Consider the following 19,202-nt stretch of genomic DNA (forward strand, 5'->3'; position numbering starts at 1 on the left):
TGTCACTTTCCCTCCATGTCAATTACCTTCTCCCCCACTTCTTACACAATTTCTAAAAAAAAAAAAATCCGCAATGAACTCTAAACCTCTTGCTCGTTCTTTACGCACTTTTTCTTCTTGGTCCCGCAGACGACGCATCTTTAAACAGGCATCCATTTTGCTAGCCTTTTTTTAATCAGTCTTTCTCTTTCCTTCTGTTTATGATGTTTCATCTTTCTGCAGGATTTGGAGACAGCGATGCTTTGGCGTCATCCCTCGCCTCCATGCGGCATCTTTTCTCCTTCCGGAATCATTCTCGCATGGAGTGAGTGAGTGACCTGAATCTGTCTCTTTGCATTACAGCGTCCGCCCCGTCGGAAGGAGCAATAGCACGACAGCAGAAGCCCCGACTGCCTTGCATGCCCTCATTGGAGTGCATGAGTGTAAGTGCGTGTAATTGAACCTGCTGCAATGATAAGGCAGCTGGCTTTTGCAATGCCAGTGACACAACTGTTGTGCGCTTTGCAGTGTGAGCTTGCGTGGGTGGGCGGGCGCATTGAGAAGGAGATGGAAAATGTACATTCTCACACTTCGCAAAAAAACAGCTCATTTCGGTCCAAGTGTTTGTGAGTCAGTACTTCACCCAATCCCATCTCCTATACTTTCCCATTAGTTTTACTTTACCATTTTTATTCATTTCTATTCTTTTCTTTTTACTTTTACTTTACTTTAACATCTTTACACGATCTTTATCACGATGATAAAAAGGCAATTAAGGATCAAGACTCACGCAGATCCATAGGGTTAATATTGCACCCAAATGTATGTAACACTGTGATCAGCTTTTCAGAAGCAATTGTGGGTTCCATTCTCATTGGATTTACTGAATGATAAACATCTCACATTTATGACCCTCTACTCCACTAGAAAACCTGGCGAGTGAAAATCCAATCACTTATCATCTGATATTAACACCAGGATTTCTTTACAACAAAGCCTTGTTGTTTTGGTTCCCATGCCATTGACTTGGACATCGAGCCCACAGGCTAACCATCTAACCCTGGTATATTTTACTGGAGTTTAGCCCAAAAAACAACCCAAGTCATTGGCCAGGGCATTAGTCATTTGAACAAAGCAGTCTTGACCAAAATGTTTGGATGAAAACAACAGAATTGACTACTTACCGGCTGCAGCGAAAGCACAAGATGACTTTGGTGCCTGCGTGTCCATGTATGTCTTCACATTCCTTTCCATCAGATGCTTGCTTGACTCTCCTCAGTCCTAAAGTTTTTCTGTAGGGAAGGAAAACTTCATCAAATAGACTGTGACTCCCGACATGAGTGGAAGCATACATAAGAAACCTTCTAGCAAAAGACTGCGTAGGAGTTAGATGGGGAAGAAAAAGAAATATCATATCTGCCAGGCACGAAAACAATCAAGGCACATTGCACTGACTTGTCAAAGATTGCGACACTACCAAAACACTGAAGTACCCGAAAAAAGAAAAGAAAAACAGAGCGACAAAACAGAACAATACCTCCAAACTTAGTTTCGCATTCCTATTTCTTGTACTTTCCGCCTCTACAAACAAACCTTTACTGTGATACTTAACTTCACACGGAGGTATTCAGTAGCTTCTACATTTCCAGTCCAATTCTTGCACGTCTTGGTTAGTCACAAATCTGCCGTCAAGAAAACAAAGAAGTGAAGGAAAAATGTCAAATCTGGATTGTATCAGCCTATGGAATTGTGTGATAAAACCTTTTCTTAGGAGTCTCTTGATAATCACATATTTATGTCTCTAGGAAAAAACCTAATACAACTGTAAAAAAACCAGAGTGATCTACTTATGCACAATGTTAATCTGCCAAACAAGAGAATCACATATATAGTTTATCTATGCCAGTAACATTTACATTTTTTCAGTTAAAAAAAAATCAATAAACAAATAATGCAACAATGAATAGATTTTATAAGGATTTTTTTTCCCAATTAAGTCATGTTATGTATAATTGACATAGAATAAGCCGGTGAGTACATTTTAAAAAGAATAGTTTTTTTCCTCCATTAGTGTCGTTGATTTACACTTGGCAACCACAAATAAAATGTATTTAAAAGAACATGTAAAAAAATGGTTGTCTAAAATTAATTATTCTCAACTGCAGGTGTAGTAAACAGTTATTTTGAAGTGGCACTTCAGTATTATTATTTTTACAAATTACTTTCCATGACCTTGGATGCCATTTTAGCATGTTTACACAACAATTCTCATTGAATGTGCCCAGAATGTTTATTTTTAAGCTATTTAGTTCCACTTCTTGGCTTGGGTTTCTGCAAAATGTGAATTGTCATAAGTATGCAGCAGACTAGATCCAATTTGAATATTCGATATTTCCATTTCCAACTTTTAGCTCTGGGTGTCGGTGAAGTGGCTGTGTCAGTGGGAAGCTTGCAGGAATTGGCATTGCATCTGATGTCTTTGAAACATCATTGAGACAGACTACAATTGGTCTACGCTATTTCACAATTATACAAAAATAAAATGTGGGTTTCCGTGTCTACCAACTGTATTTCAGTCACGAGTTTCCAACATGTTCTGTATTTCTAATTAAATAACACGTTTGTCATCCCCAACATCCGCACACGGTGTGTCAAGACCACAGGTCAAATTGCAGCCATTTGGAGGTGATGCAAATAGGAAAGGCAAAGAAGTCAATCGAGAACCAGGCAGGCAACCAAACTGAGCAAAGTGCCTTTTGGCCAGCCTTGTGGTGGACAATGGAGGATGTGATGTGATGGAGGTCACAGGGAGCTGATCATGACACAAACGTATTTTATCTACTATGCTACAGCCAATGCAGATCCATAAATTTAAATAATTCATTATTTTTAGATTTTATGCTTGAAGCAGCACAATTTACATCCAGGAAGTGGCAACCTTCAGCCAGTTTTTCTCTGTGCTCGGCACTTAAAATATTAGTGGCCATGTAGGAAAAATGAAAGGCAAGGTATATTTGCATAATTAAGGTACAGTGTGTCATCACACCATTACCAATTTCAAAACCTAACGATTTCAGATCGAATTCACTTGCAAGCGTGATTGCAAACAAAAATAAAACAAAACTCAAGAGACGTCAACAAGTACACACTCATTTCGAACTGTCAAAAAACATTGAATTTTATATGAGCAGAGATTCTATGAAGAGAATGGTTCCCAAGCTTGTCCATTGGCATTCCTTCACTCACTCACAAACATCTGTGAGGAAAACTCCCAAACTCCAAACTCAAATCACAAATATATATAATAAAATGCCATTCCAATGTACTTCCAACACTGTTATGCAAAGCCAAAAACAGAAGAAGTGTCCAATACAGTAGGATATTGTAGCTATTAGATTTTACCTGGCAGGAATATGATTTGAATCTGGCAGTGAATGAGGCACCATGTTGTTTTGAGTCTGGGAGCTGGCAGGAGACCACAACAAAAACTCAGCTAGTGCAAGCAACCAAAGAGAAGCGGATAGCGGAGGAGGCTGAAAAGACAACGATGTCACTGTCGACCCTCCTTTAGGATGATCAGATACCTGACGACTCCTTTTCCTTCCACTAATAATGTTACTACACTGTATCAACTATTTGAGAAGCTAACAAAAGTTTGGGGCTGACAACCATGGAGTTTTCTTTCCTAGGGATCTTTTGCCTTCATGGCACCATTTTCACTGGGAAAAAATGCTCTATGGTTGGTTAATTAAGAGCAACTGGCAGAAAAAAATAGTATCTTGAGTATCTTAGGTTTCAGGGTTACCACACGTTGAAGGTGTTGTCCTTTAGATTAATCATATTGGTAAACAGTAATTGCAATGAGAAAGGGGGTAATTGCTGTAATTGTGTGCACCCCTCCCTGGCCTATTGTTCTTTGGTTACCATAATATGGTGTCCACTGGTAAATGAATCACTTTAGCAGTGGTACGTTCATAGGTTGCATGTTACTGAATGTTTTTTTTCTCCCGTTTGTTTGTTCTTCTCTTCTGTCTGTTTCCTTTCTATCGGCCGTAAAACCCCCCTCCAACCCCTTCCAAATCCCCTTCTTGTCCGCTGCTTTTTCCCAGTGAACAAAACAATATGAACAACCAATTTGGGAGTAAATGAAACTTCCACGTTAAAACAGCGAATGAACACTTTTCGACTCTGGTTCCTGGAGCGACTACTAGTTTAGTGAATGCAGTATTGTTACCTTTAACCTGTTATAAGCAAAAGGCTTGAACCAGCATAGAGGAAAAACATCACTGTGCTAAGTGCAAGGTGAAAATGTGCTAAAAGACTTGTTGCTTTCGGTGTCAACACTCACACATGATAATGGCTGTCTGGCAAGTTAGTTACCATGGCGACGTGACATTGAAGACACCTTTCTCAGCTCATCTGTGTTGCACCTTCAGGTTTGTGTCCCACTGCTTTTTCTTTTCAGGCTTCTCACTTTTCCTTTTCCTCCCTTGTACAAAAACCTCAGGAGAAGATACAGAGGGCAAACATTTAGAACAAGCCAAAGTGAAATGAAGGAGAGAGGAAGGGACTATACAACTATGTGAAAAACATGCAGTCACCCCGGTATGAATACAACCGATACACTCGAGTTGCAACTCATGGTTTTCAGTTCATTTCTCCTATTAAAAGGAAAAATAAAAATGACAAAACAAGCGAAACCAAATTAGTTGAAAGCGGACGAAACAGCGTGCTACAATTCCCATCTTCATGATTAATACCTTTTGGATGGATTATAATAGTCTGCATGCTTTTTTTTTGTTTTACTGCTCTGCATTGGAACCCACTACGGAGACATCTCACCTTTAGGAGCCTTTTGAAATGACCATGTAATGTACACATTTGCAGATTTAAATACACAAATAAAATACATCGGTTAAATCACAATAAACCTATTTGCCCAAGTTCACAAGACTTAAAAATCGAGCTATATCCACAATTGTGTTCTTTAAAAGTTACAACTTACCCTTGACTGACTTTATTTTCTTCAAGGGAACATGTCATAAACAATGTGTGAAATTAAACAACCAAGAACATCTTTTAGCTGTCTACTGGGCACCTGAAAATGTGTCTGTGTGAGCACTTTTGTACCACAGTTGTATTAAAAAAACAAAAGGAGGGTAATTGAGTGCGAGTGTGACAAACACTCTTGACGGCTACAAGGGACACGGTGTGTTGGCAAATGTCAACCGTGTATTAGGTGTCAGGATGGTAGGGCATGTTCGGTCGGACCCATGCTGTGAGTCCATTATAATGACATCATCATCACAGGATGCTCAACAAGTGGACATTTCAGGCCGACTAACATACATGCCCACCACACCCTCTCTGCTGTTGTTAAATAATTGAACTAATTACGACTCCTTGTGTCAGTTCCGTTTCCTTATCTCAAACCCACATTGCACTTGATCACAAGCTGCCGAGTTGGAGACGCGATTCAATGAATTCACGACGACAAGAAAGAGACGGCGAGGACAAACGGCAAAGCGCCGCATTCGCTGCTTATCTCACATAAAGAGAAACCAGAGCAGGTCAAAGGACAGCGCGCAATGTTTGAGGGGTTTAGTTTAGGAAGCATCTGGTGTTTTATGATAGTTTCAACCAGCTTTGATGCTTTATAGCGGTCTCTGATTTAGTGTGCAAATATGAACACAAAATTCCAATTTTCAAGTGTTATCTTACAAGGAACATGCAATCCAATTTTATCTCCTTTTTAAAAATGTTAATTGGAAAATATTTCTCGGAGAAAAACAGCAAACACTGAAATGGCCTGCTTCGGCTTAAAACAACTCAACGGATGCCTTCTTCTCTGAGGCAAGGCTGAATCTTTCAAGATGGCTTTGGTGGATCTGCAAAACAAAGACGCCAAAAAATAAGATTGGGGAAATCAAAGCCAGGCGTTGAATGTGTGGGTGGAAGCAAAGCAGCCACCGTGGACTAGATGAGCTATTAGCGCCAATTCCGAAGAATTGGATTCAGGGGCTGCTTTAGTCGTCATCAAATTGACTGACGGTGTCTCGCGTGGGAGGTGTAGCTGCACCGCTGACCTCTTGGCGGGCACGCACATGACAGTCAATGTAGCACGTGCACGCGTTCCTGCACAGGCCTCGTGGATGTCTGCAGTGTTGAGTGGAGGAGTGAGGGGGCGGCGGCGCTAATTGGACAGACTCGGGAAGACCTCAGGGGACTCGACCCGTTGCGGAGGAGGGGAGCTCCCAAGTCTGACCGTGAAATATATCAAAGGAAGAGTAAGCTAATACAAATGAGCTTTGAAATACTCAATAGTTAGGTTAGGCCATGTTGGTGGGTGAAGCAGATGGAGCGGTCTTTGTCCTTTGATTGCCTTCAACCTCACAGTTCCGTGTAGTTTGTAGTCATGTGGGCTAATGTCACATCAAGAAACAGAAGGTCATTTGAGCGTGGGATGGATTATGTGCATATGCTATTTCTACCTGTGGAGAAATTAACAAAGCAGTCAGAAATGATCAACCATGGAATCTGAACACCATTGTTGATGGTGATAAATGGTGAAAGGCCCCATTTTGCTTGAAAAATAAGATATTCTTGGGAAAACAGGCTATTGTTTGGTATTATTGCATTAAAAATGGGTTTGTTTCACATTTACTCATTTGCTGCCATTGATAGATACCAATAGAAATTTTGTCTGGGAGGTTGGCAGCGATCATTCCCAGTTCAAAATGTTTTGTAGTCAAAAACGGCAATGAGTTAAGTTGCATAACAAGTTGAGAAACTTTACTTTTCCTAACTCTTATGGGGAATATTCACAGTTAATAAAAACTCTTCCCCCCCATAAAGAAAATATACCGAGCAACAGAAAACCAGAGCAGGAAAACACATGCGTGCTAAATCAGCTAATTAAATCAGCTCATTAAAATGCTCTTATCAGATAACTGCCCCTTGTCTATTTTGTGCTTGGAAAAGTTTTGCATGTTTAGCCCGTAAAATGTGCTTAAACGCGATTAGGAATCAAAAATGCCTGCGGAACAGGCAGCATCACTATTCATAATAACGTTAAATTGCCAATTAACTAAAAGGTCTAATTCATATTTACCCGGACCGGCATCAACATGTTTCATGTGTTTATTTAATTTATTTTTTATTTTTTTGTTTAAGCGTTATTCGCTTCATTTATGTCTGGGAGCACAAAGGCAGTTAAAAAAAGCATAAAATAATATTTATCATTTGCATAATTTGGTCTTTACTGTAAAATGTTTTGCTCTAATTCAAAGTTAGTGCAGTAGAATTAAATTTGGTGTTTAGCTCAGTGCTCTCACCGCCATTGTGGTGATCCAGGTCCAATTTTCACTTGTCGGTTGTGTATGGTAGAGCAATTGGTCTAAAAAAAAAAGTGTATGTGTGCCAAAACTACTATTCAAAGCATCTGTTTCATTCTGGCGATCCCTGTGGGGAAAATCCAAAAGTTAGTACTACCGGTACAGAATTCAATGGATCAATTACAGTTGTTAAAACTTGACAAGAAAAATAGCTTTTCTAATGTATAGTGTGACTGTATCCAAGAATGTGCGGGCAAAATGAAGCTGGTAGTAGCCAAATGGAGGGTATAATTTTCTTCTGTGCCTTTCGTTAAACACTCACCAAATAGAATTTAACTAGCTGTTGTAAAGCACTGAGGAGTTAAGGGTAAGGGGGTGTGGTGTGCCAGATATAGATTATAGCTGTATTAACTATAGAAACATAATTGCGCATGCACTGCTGCGAGGTGGAGCGTGAGGGGGGGAGAAAGCCAACATCTTGCTAGGCGAAGGAATTTATCACAGCGTTGGCGCCGTGAGATCATTTAGCTCTTGACAGGATCATTACGACATTCAGCGATCCCACAACCGCGGCGCAATTTCAGCGTTCCTCCTTGTATGGAATTTTAATTGAATTAGCTGGGCCAGTTACACATGGTGACGACGATAACATTTGGTGTCTTATATGGCCTCTTTGGGTGTAGGTTAACACTTTAAGAAGGCCAAGAAATCAAAATAAAAAAGGTGTTTTATGCTGATTGCAATATGCTCTCTTTCTTTTGCACTTTGGTTTCTTTCAACAACCTGAGCCAGTCTGGCACGTCAGCGCCTGTAGTGTGTGGGCTCAGGGAACAGCATACACAAGGCAGGTATGGTTTGCATTGGGGGGAGGCTAAACATGTTGATGTTAACACCTCCAGCCGCAATGATGAATGATGGCGGTCACGCTTGGAAAGGCGCCATGGAGGAAGGGGGATCATGTTGGAGACTGACAACTAGGTGTCTCCTGGTTACTTTGATGCTACGTGTGAGCTGCCATTAAGAAAATGAGATTAATGGGTGTGCAGGCTGGGAATGTGTGCTAAGGTTCACATGGCAACATGATTTTTTATGACACTGACGACTAGGGCCAGATGAATACTCAAGTGGGGGGTCTCGGGTACCTCATTTGCTGCAAGGCCACCCAAATGGCTGTGGGCGGAGGGGAATTGAGATATATACTGTAGTATTATGGCTATTTATTAGGAGTACTGTATCATGATGACAGTTTCTCAGTAATTTGCACTCAAACGCAGCCAAACATTAATATTGATTCATAAAAACCTACCTTTCCGAGGGTTCTTGTGTTCTTCCTAATAAGATATAGAGGCAAAAGACGTTTCCTGTCATAGACCATAATCTCACATGCCAATGCTCAACTGCCTTGAAACGCTACGGCATCATTTCCTAGCCATCACGTTATTCAATGACCCGCAAAGCGAGTGCCCTCTGGAGGGCCTCATTCATGCTCGAGTAAGCCCCAGCAATCAGAATGGAGGGTGTTGCATAGTGGGACACGGGCAATCATTTTGCATTGAATTGCAGTGACCCTTGATTCCAAGGAGAAAAGTGTCCTGCCACTCCCTATAGAGGGTGAGGACTTAAAGGGGGTCAAGCATTTATGCACGTGCAGCTTTTCACAGGCAAAAATGTTTGTAAAAGATTACCCATGGAGCTCCTCTTTGCACATTTTACCAGTCAACCATTTTGGTGATCCTTTTCAACCCACTGGATGTTCTTCTTCGGAATGACAAGATTGATTTAAACAGTCATTTTAATCCTTTTCTTTTGTGTTTCTTACATTTTACTTAATTAAGGATGTTTACGTGCCAATTCAACCATCAGTTTACTCATGGAAAGACTTGTATTTGCATACCACAACGGACAGAGAAATGATTGAACAAAGTGGACTTACCTAAATGGAGATTCTTCATGTGAAAACAACTCAAGTCTAAAAGAATGTAAGGGAAAAATGGTTAAGCAAGTACAAAGTACAAAAACTGAAATAGAAATTAGAAAACATAGCAATTTTTCTGAGTTAAATGTATACTTTGACCTTTTCAAATTACCCTGCAAACCGCTTTCCCATCATTGAATAATAAAAGCAAAAACAAAACCAAGACCGGACACTCATTTAGCAAAAAATGTTTAATCTCTCCTTGATGCGTGTTTATGTACAAGTAGTAAATCTGCAAAGTAGGAAATAACAGAATATTTACACAATGAATGTTCACCTGCAAACTTGTGACAGTCGCTTCAAGTCTGAGCCACGAAAAAATGGTTTGAAAATTCCTTTGTCACTTGGTCTCAACTGGATAACTGTTTGCCTTGTTGGTATGCTGCTCAGTTGGTAGACTTGAAAAAAGGACAGGAAATAAAAGGAGGCGGCTGATAGGACTTTTTCTTTGTTCTACAACGCATGATGCTTTTGTAACAAACATGCTTGATAACCCATTTAAAACAAGTCCACTACCAGCCCCAACAGTGCAACACATGACTGATGCTTCATTCAAAGCACCTCATCACTTGATCAACAACAAGAAGCATAAAGAATACAAACACAAGCCGAACATGAACCTGAGAGAGAATGAGTCTAGAATGTTTCTTCTCACGTTGCCACCTTTTTGTCTGGTGTGCTTCTGCAGGGGATCGTATGGACTCTACACTGTACTCGTCAGTCACATGTAACGCAGCACAAATGTGATGGACACTACAGAAATGTTCTAAAACAGAACATCTATGCGATTCCCAAAGTCTGTAGCAAGTAAACTATCACATGGTAAACTGTATCCAGTTAAAATTGTGACACATTTCATTCGTGTCGACACGGTCGTGTAGAATTTGAAAAATGAAAAATGCAGAACCACAGCATTTATGATCAGCATTAAATGACAGCCCTAAAAGATGGGATAGAAAAACAAAATTACAAGAATTTAAAGCAGCAAAGTCACATTTCCATCACAAAGACACAGATGCTCATCATTTGGAACCCCACGCTAAGGTCCCATCAAGTACTTTTTACCTTCAGGCAAACTGAAGAGTGTTTTTTTGTGCCTTCAGCGTACCATCAAATATACAATTTACATGTTGGGGATAAACCAAACATTGCAAAATTTACAAATGAAAACATAAAGACCACCATTTCGTTTTGGGTAAGTCAAGAAACCAAATTGAAACTAAATTTCTCAAGGCAAAAAGAAGCTTGACTTGATTGTTGAGGGAGGAAAATGAGAATTGTCTTAGAAGCCACAGGTGGCGATAGGCCAACTTGACAAAGAAGAGCTCCTGGATATGAGTATGATCACCTACTTCACATCAAATAGATTCAGCACCTCTGTGTCCAGCTCTTAACATTGCTGCAGACAAGACAAAAACATGTTGCTTCCCGCTAAGAATGTCTCGATGGCACTTCGCTCAACAGGATGGCTAAGCACCACCTGACCTCGCTCGACATTGCCGCCAACTAACGGGTTCAATCGTTAAATGCTTGCAAGGCCACCGATGGACTTCTCAGTTCAGTCTCGACGAGCCGTTATTGAACAAAAAAAAAAGAGGATGCATGTCAAGCAACAATCCCATTAGTGTGTAGTTGGTGTTCCCAATCCAAAACATTGCACTGTTTGAAGTGGACGCAGTAAAACTAACTTCGCGCTGTCTTTCGTCATTTTTTTTTCTTCTTCTGAGGGTCTTAAACGTTTCATTTCAGTCACAAGGCGTGTTCATATTTCAAATCATACGGTAGCACATTCCACCTAACAAAATGTCTTTGCACTAAACAACATTCAAAGGAAACATGGCACAGTACGACTTTTTTTTTCTGTTTTTCTAACTTTTTTTTCTTTGCACTTCAGCTATCAAATTTACTGTTGGATTTCGTGTCAGTTAAAACCAAAGAGGGATAAAAACAACAACTGCTTTCTCCCGAATCTTTCTTTAAAAACGTAGCTGTATTCATATATAACATCTATATATTCTTCCTTTGTAGCGTTTCTGTAAATTGTGCAAATTCAGCAGTAATACAAGTGGCGAGAGATCAGAGAGTGGGCAGTTGATGAAATTTATACAAAACAAATAAAAAGGAAAAAAAAAGCCAACATCTTGACACGCGAGTCACAACGCTCGTCTCTATTGGCTCCATTGTGAGCCAGAGGCCCGGCGTGGAGTTCTTTGTGTCTTTGCTCCAAACGCAATCAAAAACAACATCCACAGGAACCAAAAGCTCTCATTCACACCTGCTCCGTGATGGGAGAGTGTGGAAAAGTCCGCTCTGGATCGCACACGTACACGAACACACGCAGGCATACAAAGAGCCGCCCATCTCTGCCGAACCCCCTCTGTTTTGCAGTATACCGCTTCAATGATTTTGCAGTTTGTGTTTGTTGTATTGTTGACGGGTTGCTTTGTGGTGCGTGGGAGCGGGAGCGGGAGCGGGGCGAGGGTGGGAGACAGATGGGTGCTCGCCCGCGCCGGACAAACCTCAGCTCGCCAGGGCCATCGTGTCAATGACCTGCTCAAGCTTGCTGCGCAGCCTCTGCCTCCTCGCCTGCTCATCGCGCTCCAAAGCCGACAAGATCTGAAGATAGAGAGGGGATGAGGTCGGACACTGACGCTACGCAACTGAATTGCTTATCGAGTAAAACGTTTTTTCCCCCCCTTTACCGCTGAGATTTTCATTTTGGGAGTTTTCGGGGGTAATCCAGGAATGACAAGATTGATAACTTGGTGTTGTTGTCCTTGAATAATTTCACATTATTCTCAAATGAATCAGCGTGTGAAGAAGCTTCTGGTCTTTTCCTTCCATTTTGAAATACCCCTCAAACTCTGAGGAGCATCGAAGAGGTGAAGTGAAATTGTTTGATTTAGGCTTTATGAGCCGTGAGGTATAATCGAGTATGACTCGACTAAACAATGTAGCAGTGATTTATGCCAAGATAAAATTTAGGTAAAAAGGTAGTATGAGCAAAAAAGTGTAGGGCTCCAAACTGCATAAATTGAGTCATTTTCTTCCTTATACTTGAGAGAGCGCAAATAAAAGTTTCATCGGGTCAGGCCTGAGCGAACAGTAATTTTGGCATTTTTACAATGTTGATCTTTGAATATTTCTTGTTGCTGACAAAATTCTGTTCCACAATTAAGACCATTTGTGGTGACAATAAAAGAATTGTGCAATTGTGCACTTAAAATAAATGTATTATCTGTAAAAATGACTTGATTTTACTTGAGTTAAATTTTTTAAAGTAAGAGTTGAAAAGTTTTTTTGTGTATGCCAGGCCTAATTAAATTTGACTTATAGCAGTAGATGTCAATAACACAAAAGACACCTGCTGCAGTGAAGACGTGACATCTGTAAAGCTGACATTTCAAGTGGGTTGAGCATTCTAGACCTCAACGTTTGATACGATTTTTCTTCAATTGATTATCTTTCATGTTGTTAGTGTTGCTTTACCATGTACACATGTAACTATTGAAAGCGACTACTCACCTCATCCTTGTACTTGACAATGTATGAGTAGATTTCATGTAGGGCAGACATGCTATTAAACTGGTTGGCATGCAGACGTGATTGCTCCGCTAGGTAGGCACTCATGTCCTGGTCACTGATGGCCGACATCCTTGAGATATCTGAGTAGTACCTACATGAGCATGACACATAATTCAGTTCATTCCTTTATGGTCTCTGGAGGCCAACTCAGTGTGTTGAACGTACCTCTCCACCCAGTTTTTGTAGTTGGGGATGTCTTTAGCGTAAAGCAGCTTGTTGGACGGTGAGTCCTTTCCTAATTTATGCTCGGACGTGGAACAGGAGTCCATGAAGGTCTGGGCCACCACGGACAGACAGGCGTCGGTAATGCTGTTCTTGTGGATGTCGAACACGAACTGCGGGTTCTTAATCACATTCACCCAGAAGCGCAGAGGGAGGCTGCAAGGAGGAGGAACAGGTTGTAGGTTCAAAGTTCAGGTTCTTGTTGGAGTTTGCATGTTATTTCAATGCCCATGTAGGGTTTCTTTCATACTAGAATTTCCACTCATATAAAGATTCTTCTTAGTTTAATATAAAACTCAATGGTCCATAGCTGTGAAAGTGAGTGTAAAAGGTAATATAAAGAAATTATATTGGCAATGTAAAACTGTTGCATATTAACTCTTTGTATCTCCCCTTTATTGAGGAAAGAAAGCATTTCCGAGGAACACTATGCGAACTCACCAGTTGCTCTTCCAAGTGTGCCGGACATCCGAGTCCGTGATGGAGTGTTTGTCGGCCTGTTCATCCAAGAAGTCAAACATGTACTTGATGGCGAGCGGCAAGGCGCTGCCTCTGTGGGCCGTGCTGAAAATGGTCTCAAACAGGTCGTCCACAAACTTCTGGAGCGTGCCCTAAAGACAACAATCATCAAATTGGTAAATACCAAATGATTAAATCTCATACTTTCAGTAGGTTTTGGATCAAATATTGACCACTGAAGCCCTTCTAAGGCCTTGGGAATGGATGAATGACCACTGTAATGGTTACATGGAAATTATGGAAAGTTGCGTTGCAATCATTAATGTGACTGTGACTTGGCAGGTTTTTGGGTGTGCTTTCCTTTTACTATCCTAACATGGTGCCAGACTTAATGCTCCATCTGGTTTTTAGAAATTCTAACGGTGCCCAATGAGAGTTCAGCCTAAGGCTGTTTTACCAAGTTAAAAAAAAATGTCATCACATCACACAAGGCATTTTTCAGTCCTTAAAAGTACCTTTGATGTTGAAGTGGTGTGATATTATCCCCGAGCTTTACAAACTCTTTTCTTCAAACATCCTGGCCACATCCTACAAGAGCTTTTTTTTCTTGAAACAAACCTGCAGTGTTGTGCTCATTCACACTTCCTACAATCAGCATCCTAAACGCACAAAACTGAGGGGGTGTCATAAGTAAGAACAAACTGCTGTGTTTCCCCCATTGCTTTCCCTTGTTAATGGTTTCCTGATTGAGGCATCACAGATAGTGTTTGACGTGGTGCGTGAACAATGGGAATGTGGAGATAATGATTGGAAACATCAGGGGAGAGGAAGTATGGCGGTGAGCTCAGTCACTGAGGAATGCTTAAATGCAACAACACTGGCAGATAGCAGCAAAGTGTCGACATGATTGTGCACATGTACAGCTTTCTTCAATTGAGTAAAATAGCATGTGCTGAAAATTGATGAATGGGACTAAAGTAAATCCACGTTTTGTGTCAGATACATATTTTTGGAAATCTTTGTAGAAATACAAGAACATGCAAGTTGATAAGTGGACCAACTAAACGTGTACCATTTGAAATCTGTTGTTTTGGCAAACTGTGAATTAATTTCTCAACAAGAGTAATTAGTAACATAATATTTTACATTCTGGATTGTAAATAAATAATTCCAATAGTGCATCTGTTCTTTAGGAACACTTTTAAGGAACAGAGTCAATCTAAATGTCATCTTAACTGAAGAATGACACACATGGATGTCAGTTGTTTTGCTCAGCAACCCCCTGATTAAAAAGGGGAAAAACATCTCGGCAAATGAGGACGTGTACATGCTGAAAGTGTATTCTGAAGGCCTTTGAGGAATTTGGAGGGTAATGATTTCAGGGTTAAAGGCCTGGGCCTCTAAGCCTCGAGGCTACCAAGAGAGAGTCCAGTGACACCAACAAACAAGTCAATAGTCAAAGGTCAACTCACTAATTAAGGCACTTTTTTTCTCCCTAAAAGGTTATGAACAATGTTAATGAGCTCAGAGACCAACACTAAACAAAGTTCAACAGGAAGTCTTAAGGAAGTGAGCTAGCTATAAGATGCACATCAACCTCTTACCTTGGTGGCCAGCAGCCGAGTCAGGTAGATCTCAGAAACCATCTTGCTTCCCCGGTCCCCTTCTCTCTGGTCTGAGTGGTCATGGTTCTTGACCAAGTGCCACAGTTTGGTGCCGCTCTCCAAATCAGGGGTGATCATTGGGGTTCGGGAGCGCAAACTGTCTGGACTGCTGGCTGTTCTTAGCATGCTCTCTGCAAAAAGCAAAACGAGAGTATTACTGTATATATAGTTTGGGAGCATGTTAAAGACGAGAAGGAACATGAAAAGTATTTAAAAAAAGTTATTTTTCTGCAGGTCACCATATTGGACACTTTCAATATTTCAACATTTATCATTAAATCACTCACTGCCTTCTTGGCACATAGACAGAACAATGTGGGAGCATTAGAGTTAGCATTTATCCACCTGTCCCTTTTGGAAACATATCATGGGAGCATTGCAGTGTATGAAGTATACTGAAGCATATTCAGATAATAATATTTAGTGAAAGGACATTAGTGCCAGGATCTGGGACAGCTACAATTACTAAGAAATGGGTGTGGTATAAGCCTTGAGTTTAGTATGCATTAGGTTAATAAAGAGTGGTCTGATTATAACATCAATAAAAAGAAAAAAAGCTGATAAGGTACACGCAAGGCATTTGTTTGGAAATATCCCCAAGAGCCAAATTTCTTTCCCCTACCATGGCACGCCATCCCATAATTCATTTGTCCGTCACCCTCTCTCTTTCATTGTCAATGCTTGTCATGGCGTTGTGACAAAATAGGAAAGGATTGAGAGGTTGAAAATGTCAGTTGAAAATTAAGAGCATGTCAGGATGTTGGCTTGCATATTACTGAGCTTGTTGCGCTGACCAGAACAGCTTTGGACTGCGGCGGACCTCAGACGCAACAAGAAGAAATAGTTTTGCAAATGAAGAACTGAAAGGCCCTGAACGTTGACATTATGAAGCAGAGCTTCTAAAATGAATGCAAATGGAACACATTTACTTAGTGAATGGACCCTAAAGAAATTTTAGCCCAACTAAATTGAAAACCACAACTAAATCAATTTCACTTTGATTTTGTGCAAGTAGATTTGTAAACACGGTAAGTAGGAATGCATGATACATTTGTTTTTATAGGCAGATATTAAGACTTTTACTTGCATACAGACACACACAAAAAAACCCACACACACCTTCTTTCGTACCGTATCTGCTGAGAGATTTGGTGAATGTGGAGGAGTTGGAGATGTTGTAAGCCGAGTTCTGCTTGGGTACCAGGGCAATCACAGAGCCATCTGTTACCTGAAACAACACATCACTTAGCCCCACAAAAAATACCAAATTCAAGCCTTTAATTCATTCGCTACCATAGACGAGATGCATCTCATCTTTTTTTACTGTGCTAAACTCCCACATTAAAATATAGCCCCTTTCACACATGGCCTGGAGCCTGGTAATAAGTTCAGATAGGTCAATTTTCCTCCTAACTGAATTGATATTGAATCAAAATTCCAGGGTACCTGGTAGTGAGCCAAGGTGTTGAGCCTCTTCCAGTCATTGTCGATTTTAGTGGTCACATCTTCATCCTGAAGGATTATACGGGCCATCCTGCCCTGTCGCCATTCTGATCCCACATCATGCACAGTAAATTCCTCAATATTAAAAGCGTCACAAACCTTGGACCATTAGAACATCAAGCTGATAAATTAACATGCAAATTTTCAAAACAAGGACATAGTTTATGGTACACAATTTTTGTATATGGAGGCGCCAAGTATGGCATTATTTTACCTAGGTCCATATCGGAAGCCTTTGGTCTCTGAGAGTAGGGTGTGCCCTTGTACACGGCATCCAGGAGCTTCTCCTTCACCTGCGTCACTGTGTCACAGTTCAGACTCTTGACGGTCACTTCGGGAGCGTTCTCATTCTCTGGGTTCACACAGTGCAACGTCTGTGCAAGGAAGTGGCAGAAGTAAACGTTTAAAGTGGGCATGGGCCAAGTCAAACATAGAGTAATGTTCATTAGAAGTATATTTACGTTTTGACCTGCGGTTCATATAGATTTAGCCTTCCAAGCAATAAATAACTCAATATGTACTTTAAAACTATTAAACATTTTTCTCTTGTTTGCCTGCCAAGTCATCCTATGAGTCGATGCACTGACCAAAGTCTTGTAGTCAATCTGCTGTCTGATGAGCTTGTCCTCGCTGAGGGAGTAGCGTGCCTCTCCAGTGATTGAATCTATCGGCCCTTTTTCCATTTGCTGCTTCATGGCACAATACAGCATGAAGAGTGGCTCACCAGCACACTCCTGAAACAGAAAAAAAAATCACTTAGATTAAAAGTAGCACTAACGCTGATGCTGTAAAAACTCCGGTCCTGGATTTAGAAAGGCATTGGGTGTTAAACGCGGAATTAGGCTTGGCCTTTATTGAAGGAAACTGTCAAGACACTATTTTGTTACACTAATCCAATTTCCCTTGTGTCTCTTTCCTCTGTTAAAGTAGGTGCGTGAGAGGAGCAGAGAGATTCAAGAAAGTGTGAGTGAGTGGCAATTGATATAAAAGTTAAAAGAAGGTTAATGACTGAGTGGTGAAAACGCTAGGAGAAGCACTTTGTTGTGGGAGACATGTCAAACTGACAACGAGCAATGGGATGCTGGGCCTCGTCTTTCTGTCTCCCTTGTGCAATCTCATGCTTGTCATCTCTCGCTGCATTGAGGAGTATCAGAGCTCCCATGGATTAGTAACTAATTTATTTAGTGGTTATTTAATTCTGTGAGACATCCAGCACCTGAAAATAATACCTAAAATTACTTGATAATTTGACGATAATTAATGGATGGCCCTTTTGGATCTAGGACTTGCATCAGTTTGTTTTCCTAAAATATATACAAGGTAAACCACAATATATAATTTCATTCATAAAGCCGAATACAACCGATCAAGTACCCCTGTATGTCTACTTTTTTTCCCCAAACACTCGAGATCTACTACTATTATTATTGTTGTGACTGCAAGAGAAAGACATACACTAACATAGAGATGACATCTGGGGAGGGCTGGCAACTTCTCACAGCCGCCAACAATCACAAGCATATTTATGAGCCCTTTGCATTCCAAACAGGTTAGCACTAACATTTTATCAACCCTACAAAAACACATTTAACTCACAACTTTCTTGAAAGTATTTTGTTTGGGTCGACATTTTTCTGTTTTAGCTCAAAATCTACTGTTTTGTCTGGGCCCTGAAGGGGTTTGAATGGGTCAATGTAAACCCGGATTGTCAGTTTAAGACTGATTCATTTGAATACACAATGCACAAAAGGGGCGGATATACTAGGAGGGAGGGAAAGAAAAATTCAAGCCTCCATAATTCAGATTTGGTATCCAAGAGGAATTCAAAGAGAGAACAGAAGATGGCCAAACAGCTCAAACAAACCAGAAAACATATTCACATAGGTAAACACACATTCTGGCTGTAAAGAGATGACGTGAGGGACATGAAGAGGATCTAGCAAAAAGATTTGGCAGTCACAACAACACGAGCGACCGTCTCTGAACACAGCTTCAGACCCCATAAAGTCCTCCATTTGGAAGAGAGGGGCATTGACCAAATGAAAGGCTGAGGTATACGATTGGTGCCCAGTGGCCTCTGCCTTATCTTATCCTGCACCTGTGTGTGTGGCTGGGGATTTTTCTACACTACTGCAAGCGGAAAACCTCCAAAACATTTGTGCCTGTTGGTGTGATGAACCATTTTTATTTACCTTGAGGAACTTGTTAAGTAGGAAGGTGAACCAGTTGGTGAGCATCTTCTCTGCTACTGACTCCGTTCTGGGAAAGACAAGGAAGGGAAAAGGGTGAGGAGATGATGAAAACTGAGTCTCAAAATGAATAAACCTCTTCCAAAAGTGGGAAGATGGTAGCAAGCTTCCTGGACTACACTACGAGGACACAAACTACCATTAGTTCTCAAGCCAGACTATTATGGGAGCTATGTGGTTCTTTGTGTGTGTGTGTGTTTTGCATGTGCTTTAATATCCAAAAGCAGCAACC

The 19,202-nt window shown here is 40.7% G+C and overlaps 1 protein-coding gene across 10 annotated transcripts in view; it reads right to left on the reverse strand.

Moving 5' to 3' along the window:
• plxna1b (plexin A1b) overlaps positions 1 to 19,202 on the reverse strand; it is a 145,354-nt gene that overhangs the window by 6,381 nt on the left and 119,771 nt on the right. Inside the window, exons 23-35 of one of the 10 annotated variants that reach the window (XR_013300511.1) lie at positions 18,914 to 18,980; positions 17,309 to 17,455; positions 16,936 to 17,095; positions 16,665 to 16,768; positions 16,338 to 16,446; positions 15,159 to 15,349; positions 13,537 to 13,706; positions 13,039 to 13,251; positions 12,814 to 12,964; positions 9,247 to 9,282; positions 7,314 to 9,071; positions 4,328 to 6,470; positions 1,164 to 1,661 (exon numbers count right to left, since the gene is read on the reverse strand). Coding sequence is in view for 2 of the 10 variants with exons in the window: in XM_077602057.1 (XP_077458183.1) it covers positions 11,809 to 11,904; positions 12,814 to 12,964; positions 13,039 to 13,251; positions 13,537 to 13,706; positions 15,159 to 15,349; positions 16,338 to 16,446; positions 16,665 to 16,768; positions 16,936 to 17,095; positions 17,309 to 17,455; positions 18,914 to 18,980 (1,408 nt within the window). In the remaining 8 variants the exon portion in view is untranslated. Of the gene's footprint in view, positions 1 to 1,163; positions 1,662 to 4,327; positions 9,072 to 9,246; positions 9,283 to 9,464; positions 11,905 to 12,813; positions 12,965 to 13,038; positions 13,252 to 13,536; positions 13,707 to 15,158; positions 15,350 to 16,337; positions 16,447 to 16,664; positions 16,769 to 16,935; positions 17,096 to 17,308; positions 17,456 to 18,913; positions 18,981 to 19,202 lie in introns of those variants that run through there. The other 9 variants (XR_013300513.1, XR_013300516.1, XR_013300515.1 and 6 more) reach the window with 9 other exon arrangements.

Source organism: Stigmatopora argus, chromosome 6, assembly GCF_051989625.1.
Source record: "Stigmatopora argus isolate UIUO_Sarg chromosome 6, RoL_Sarg_1.0, whole genome shotgun sequence".
NCBI lineage: Eukaryota > Metazoa > Chordata > Actinopteri > Syngnathiformes > Syngnathidae > Stigmatopora > Stigmatopora argus.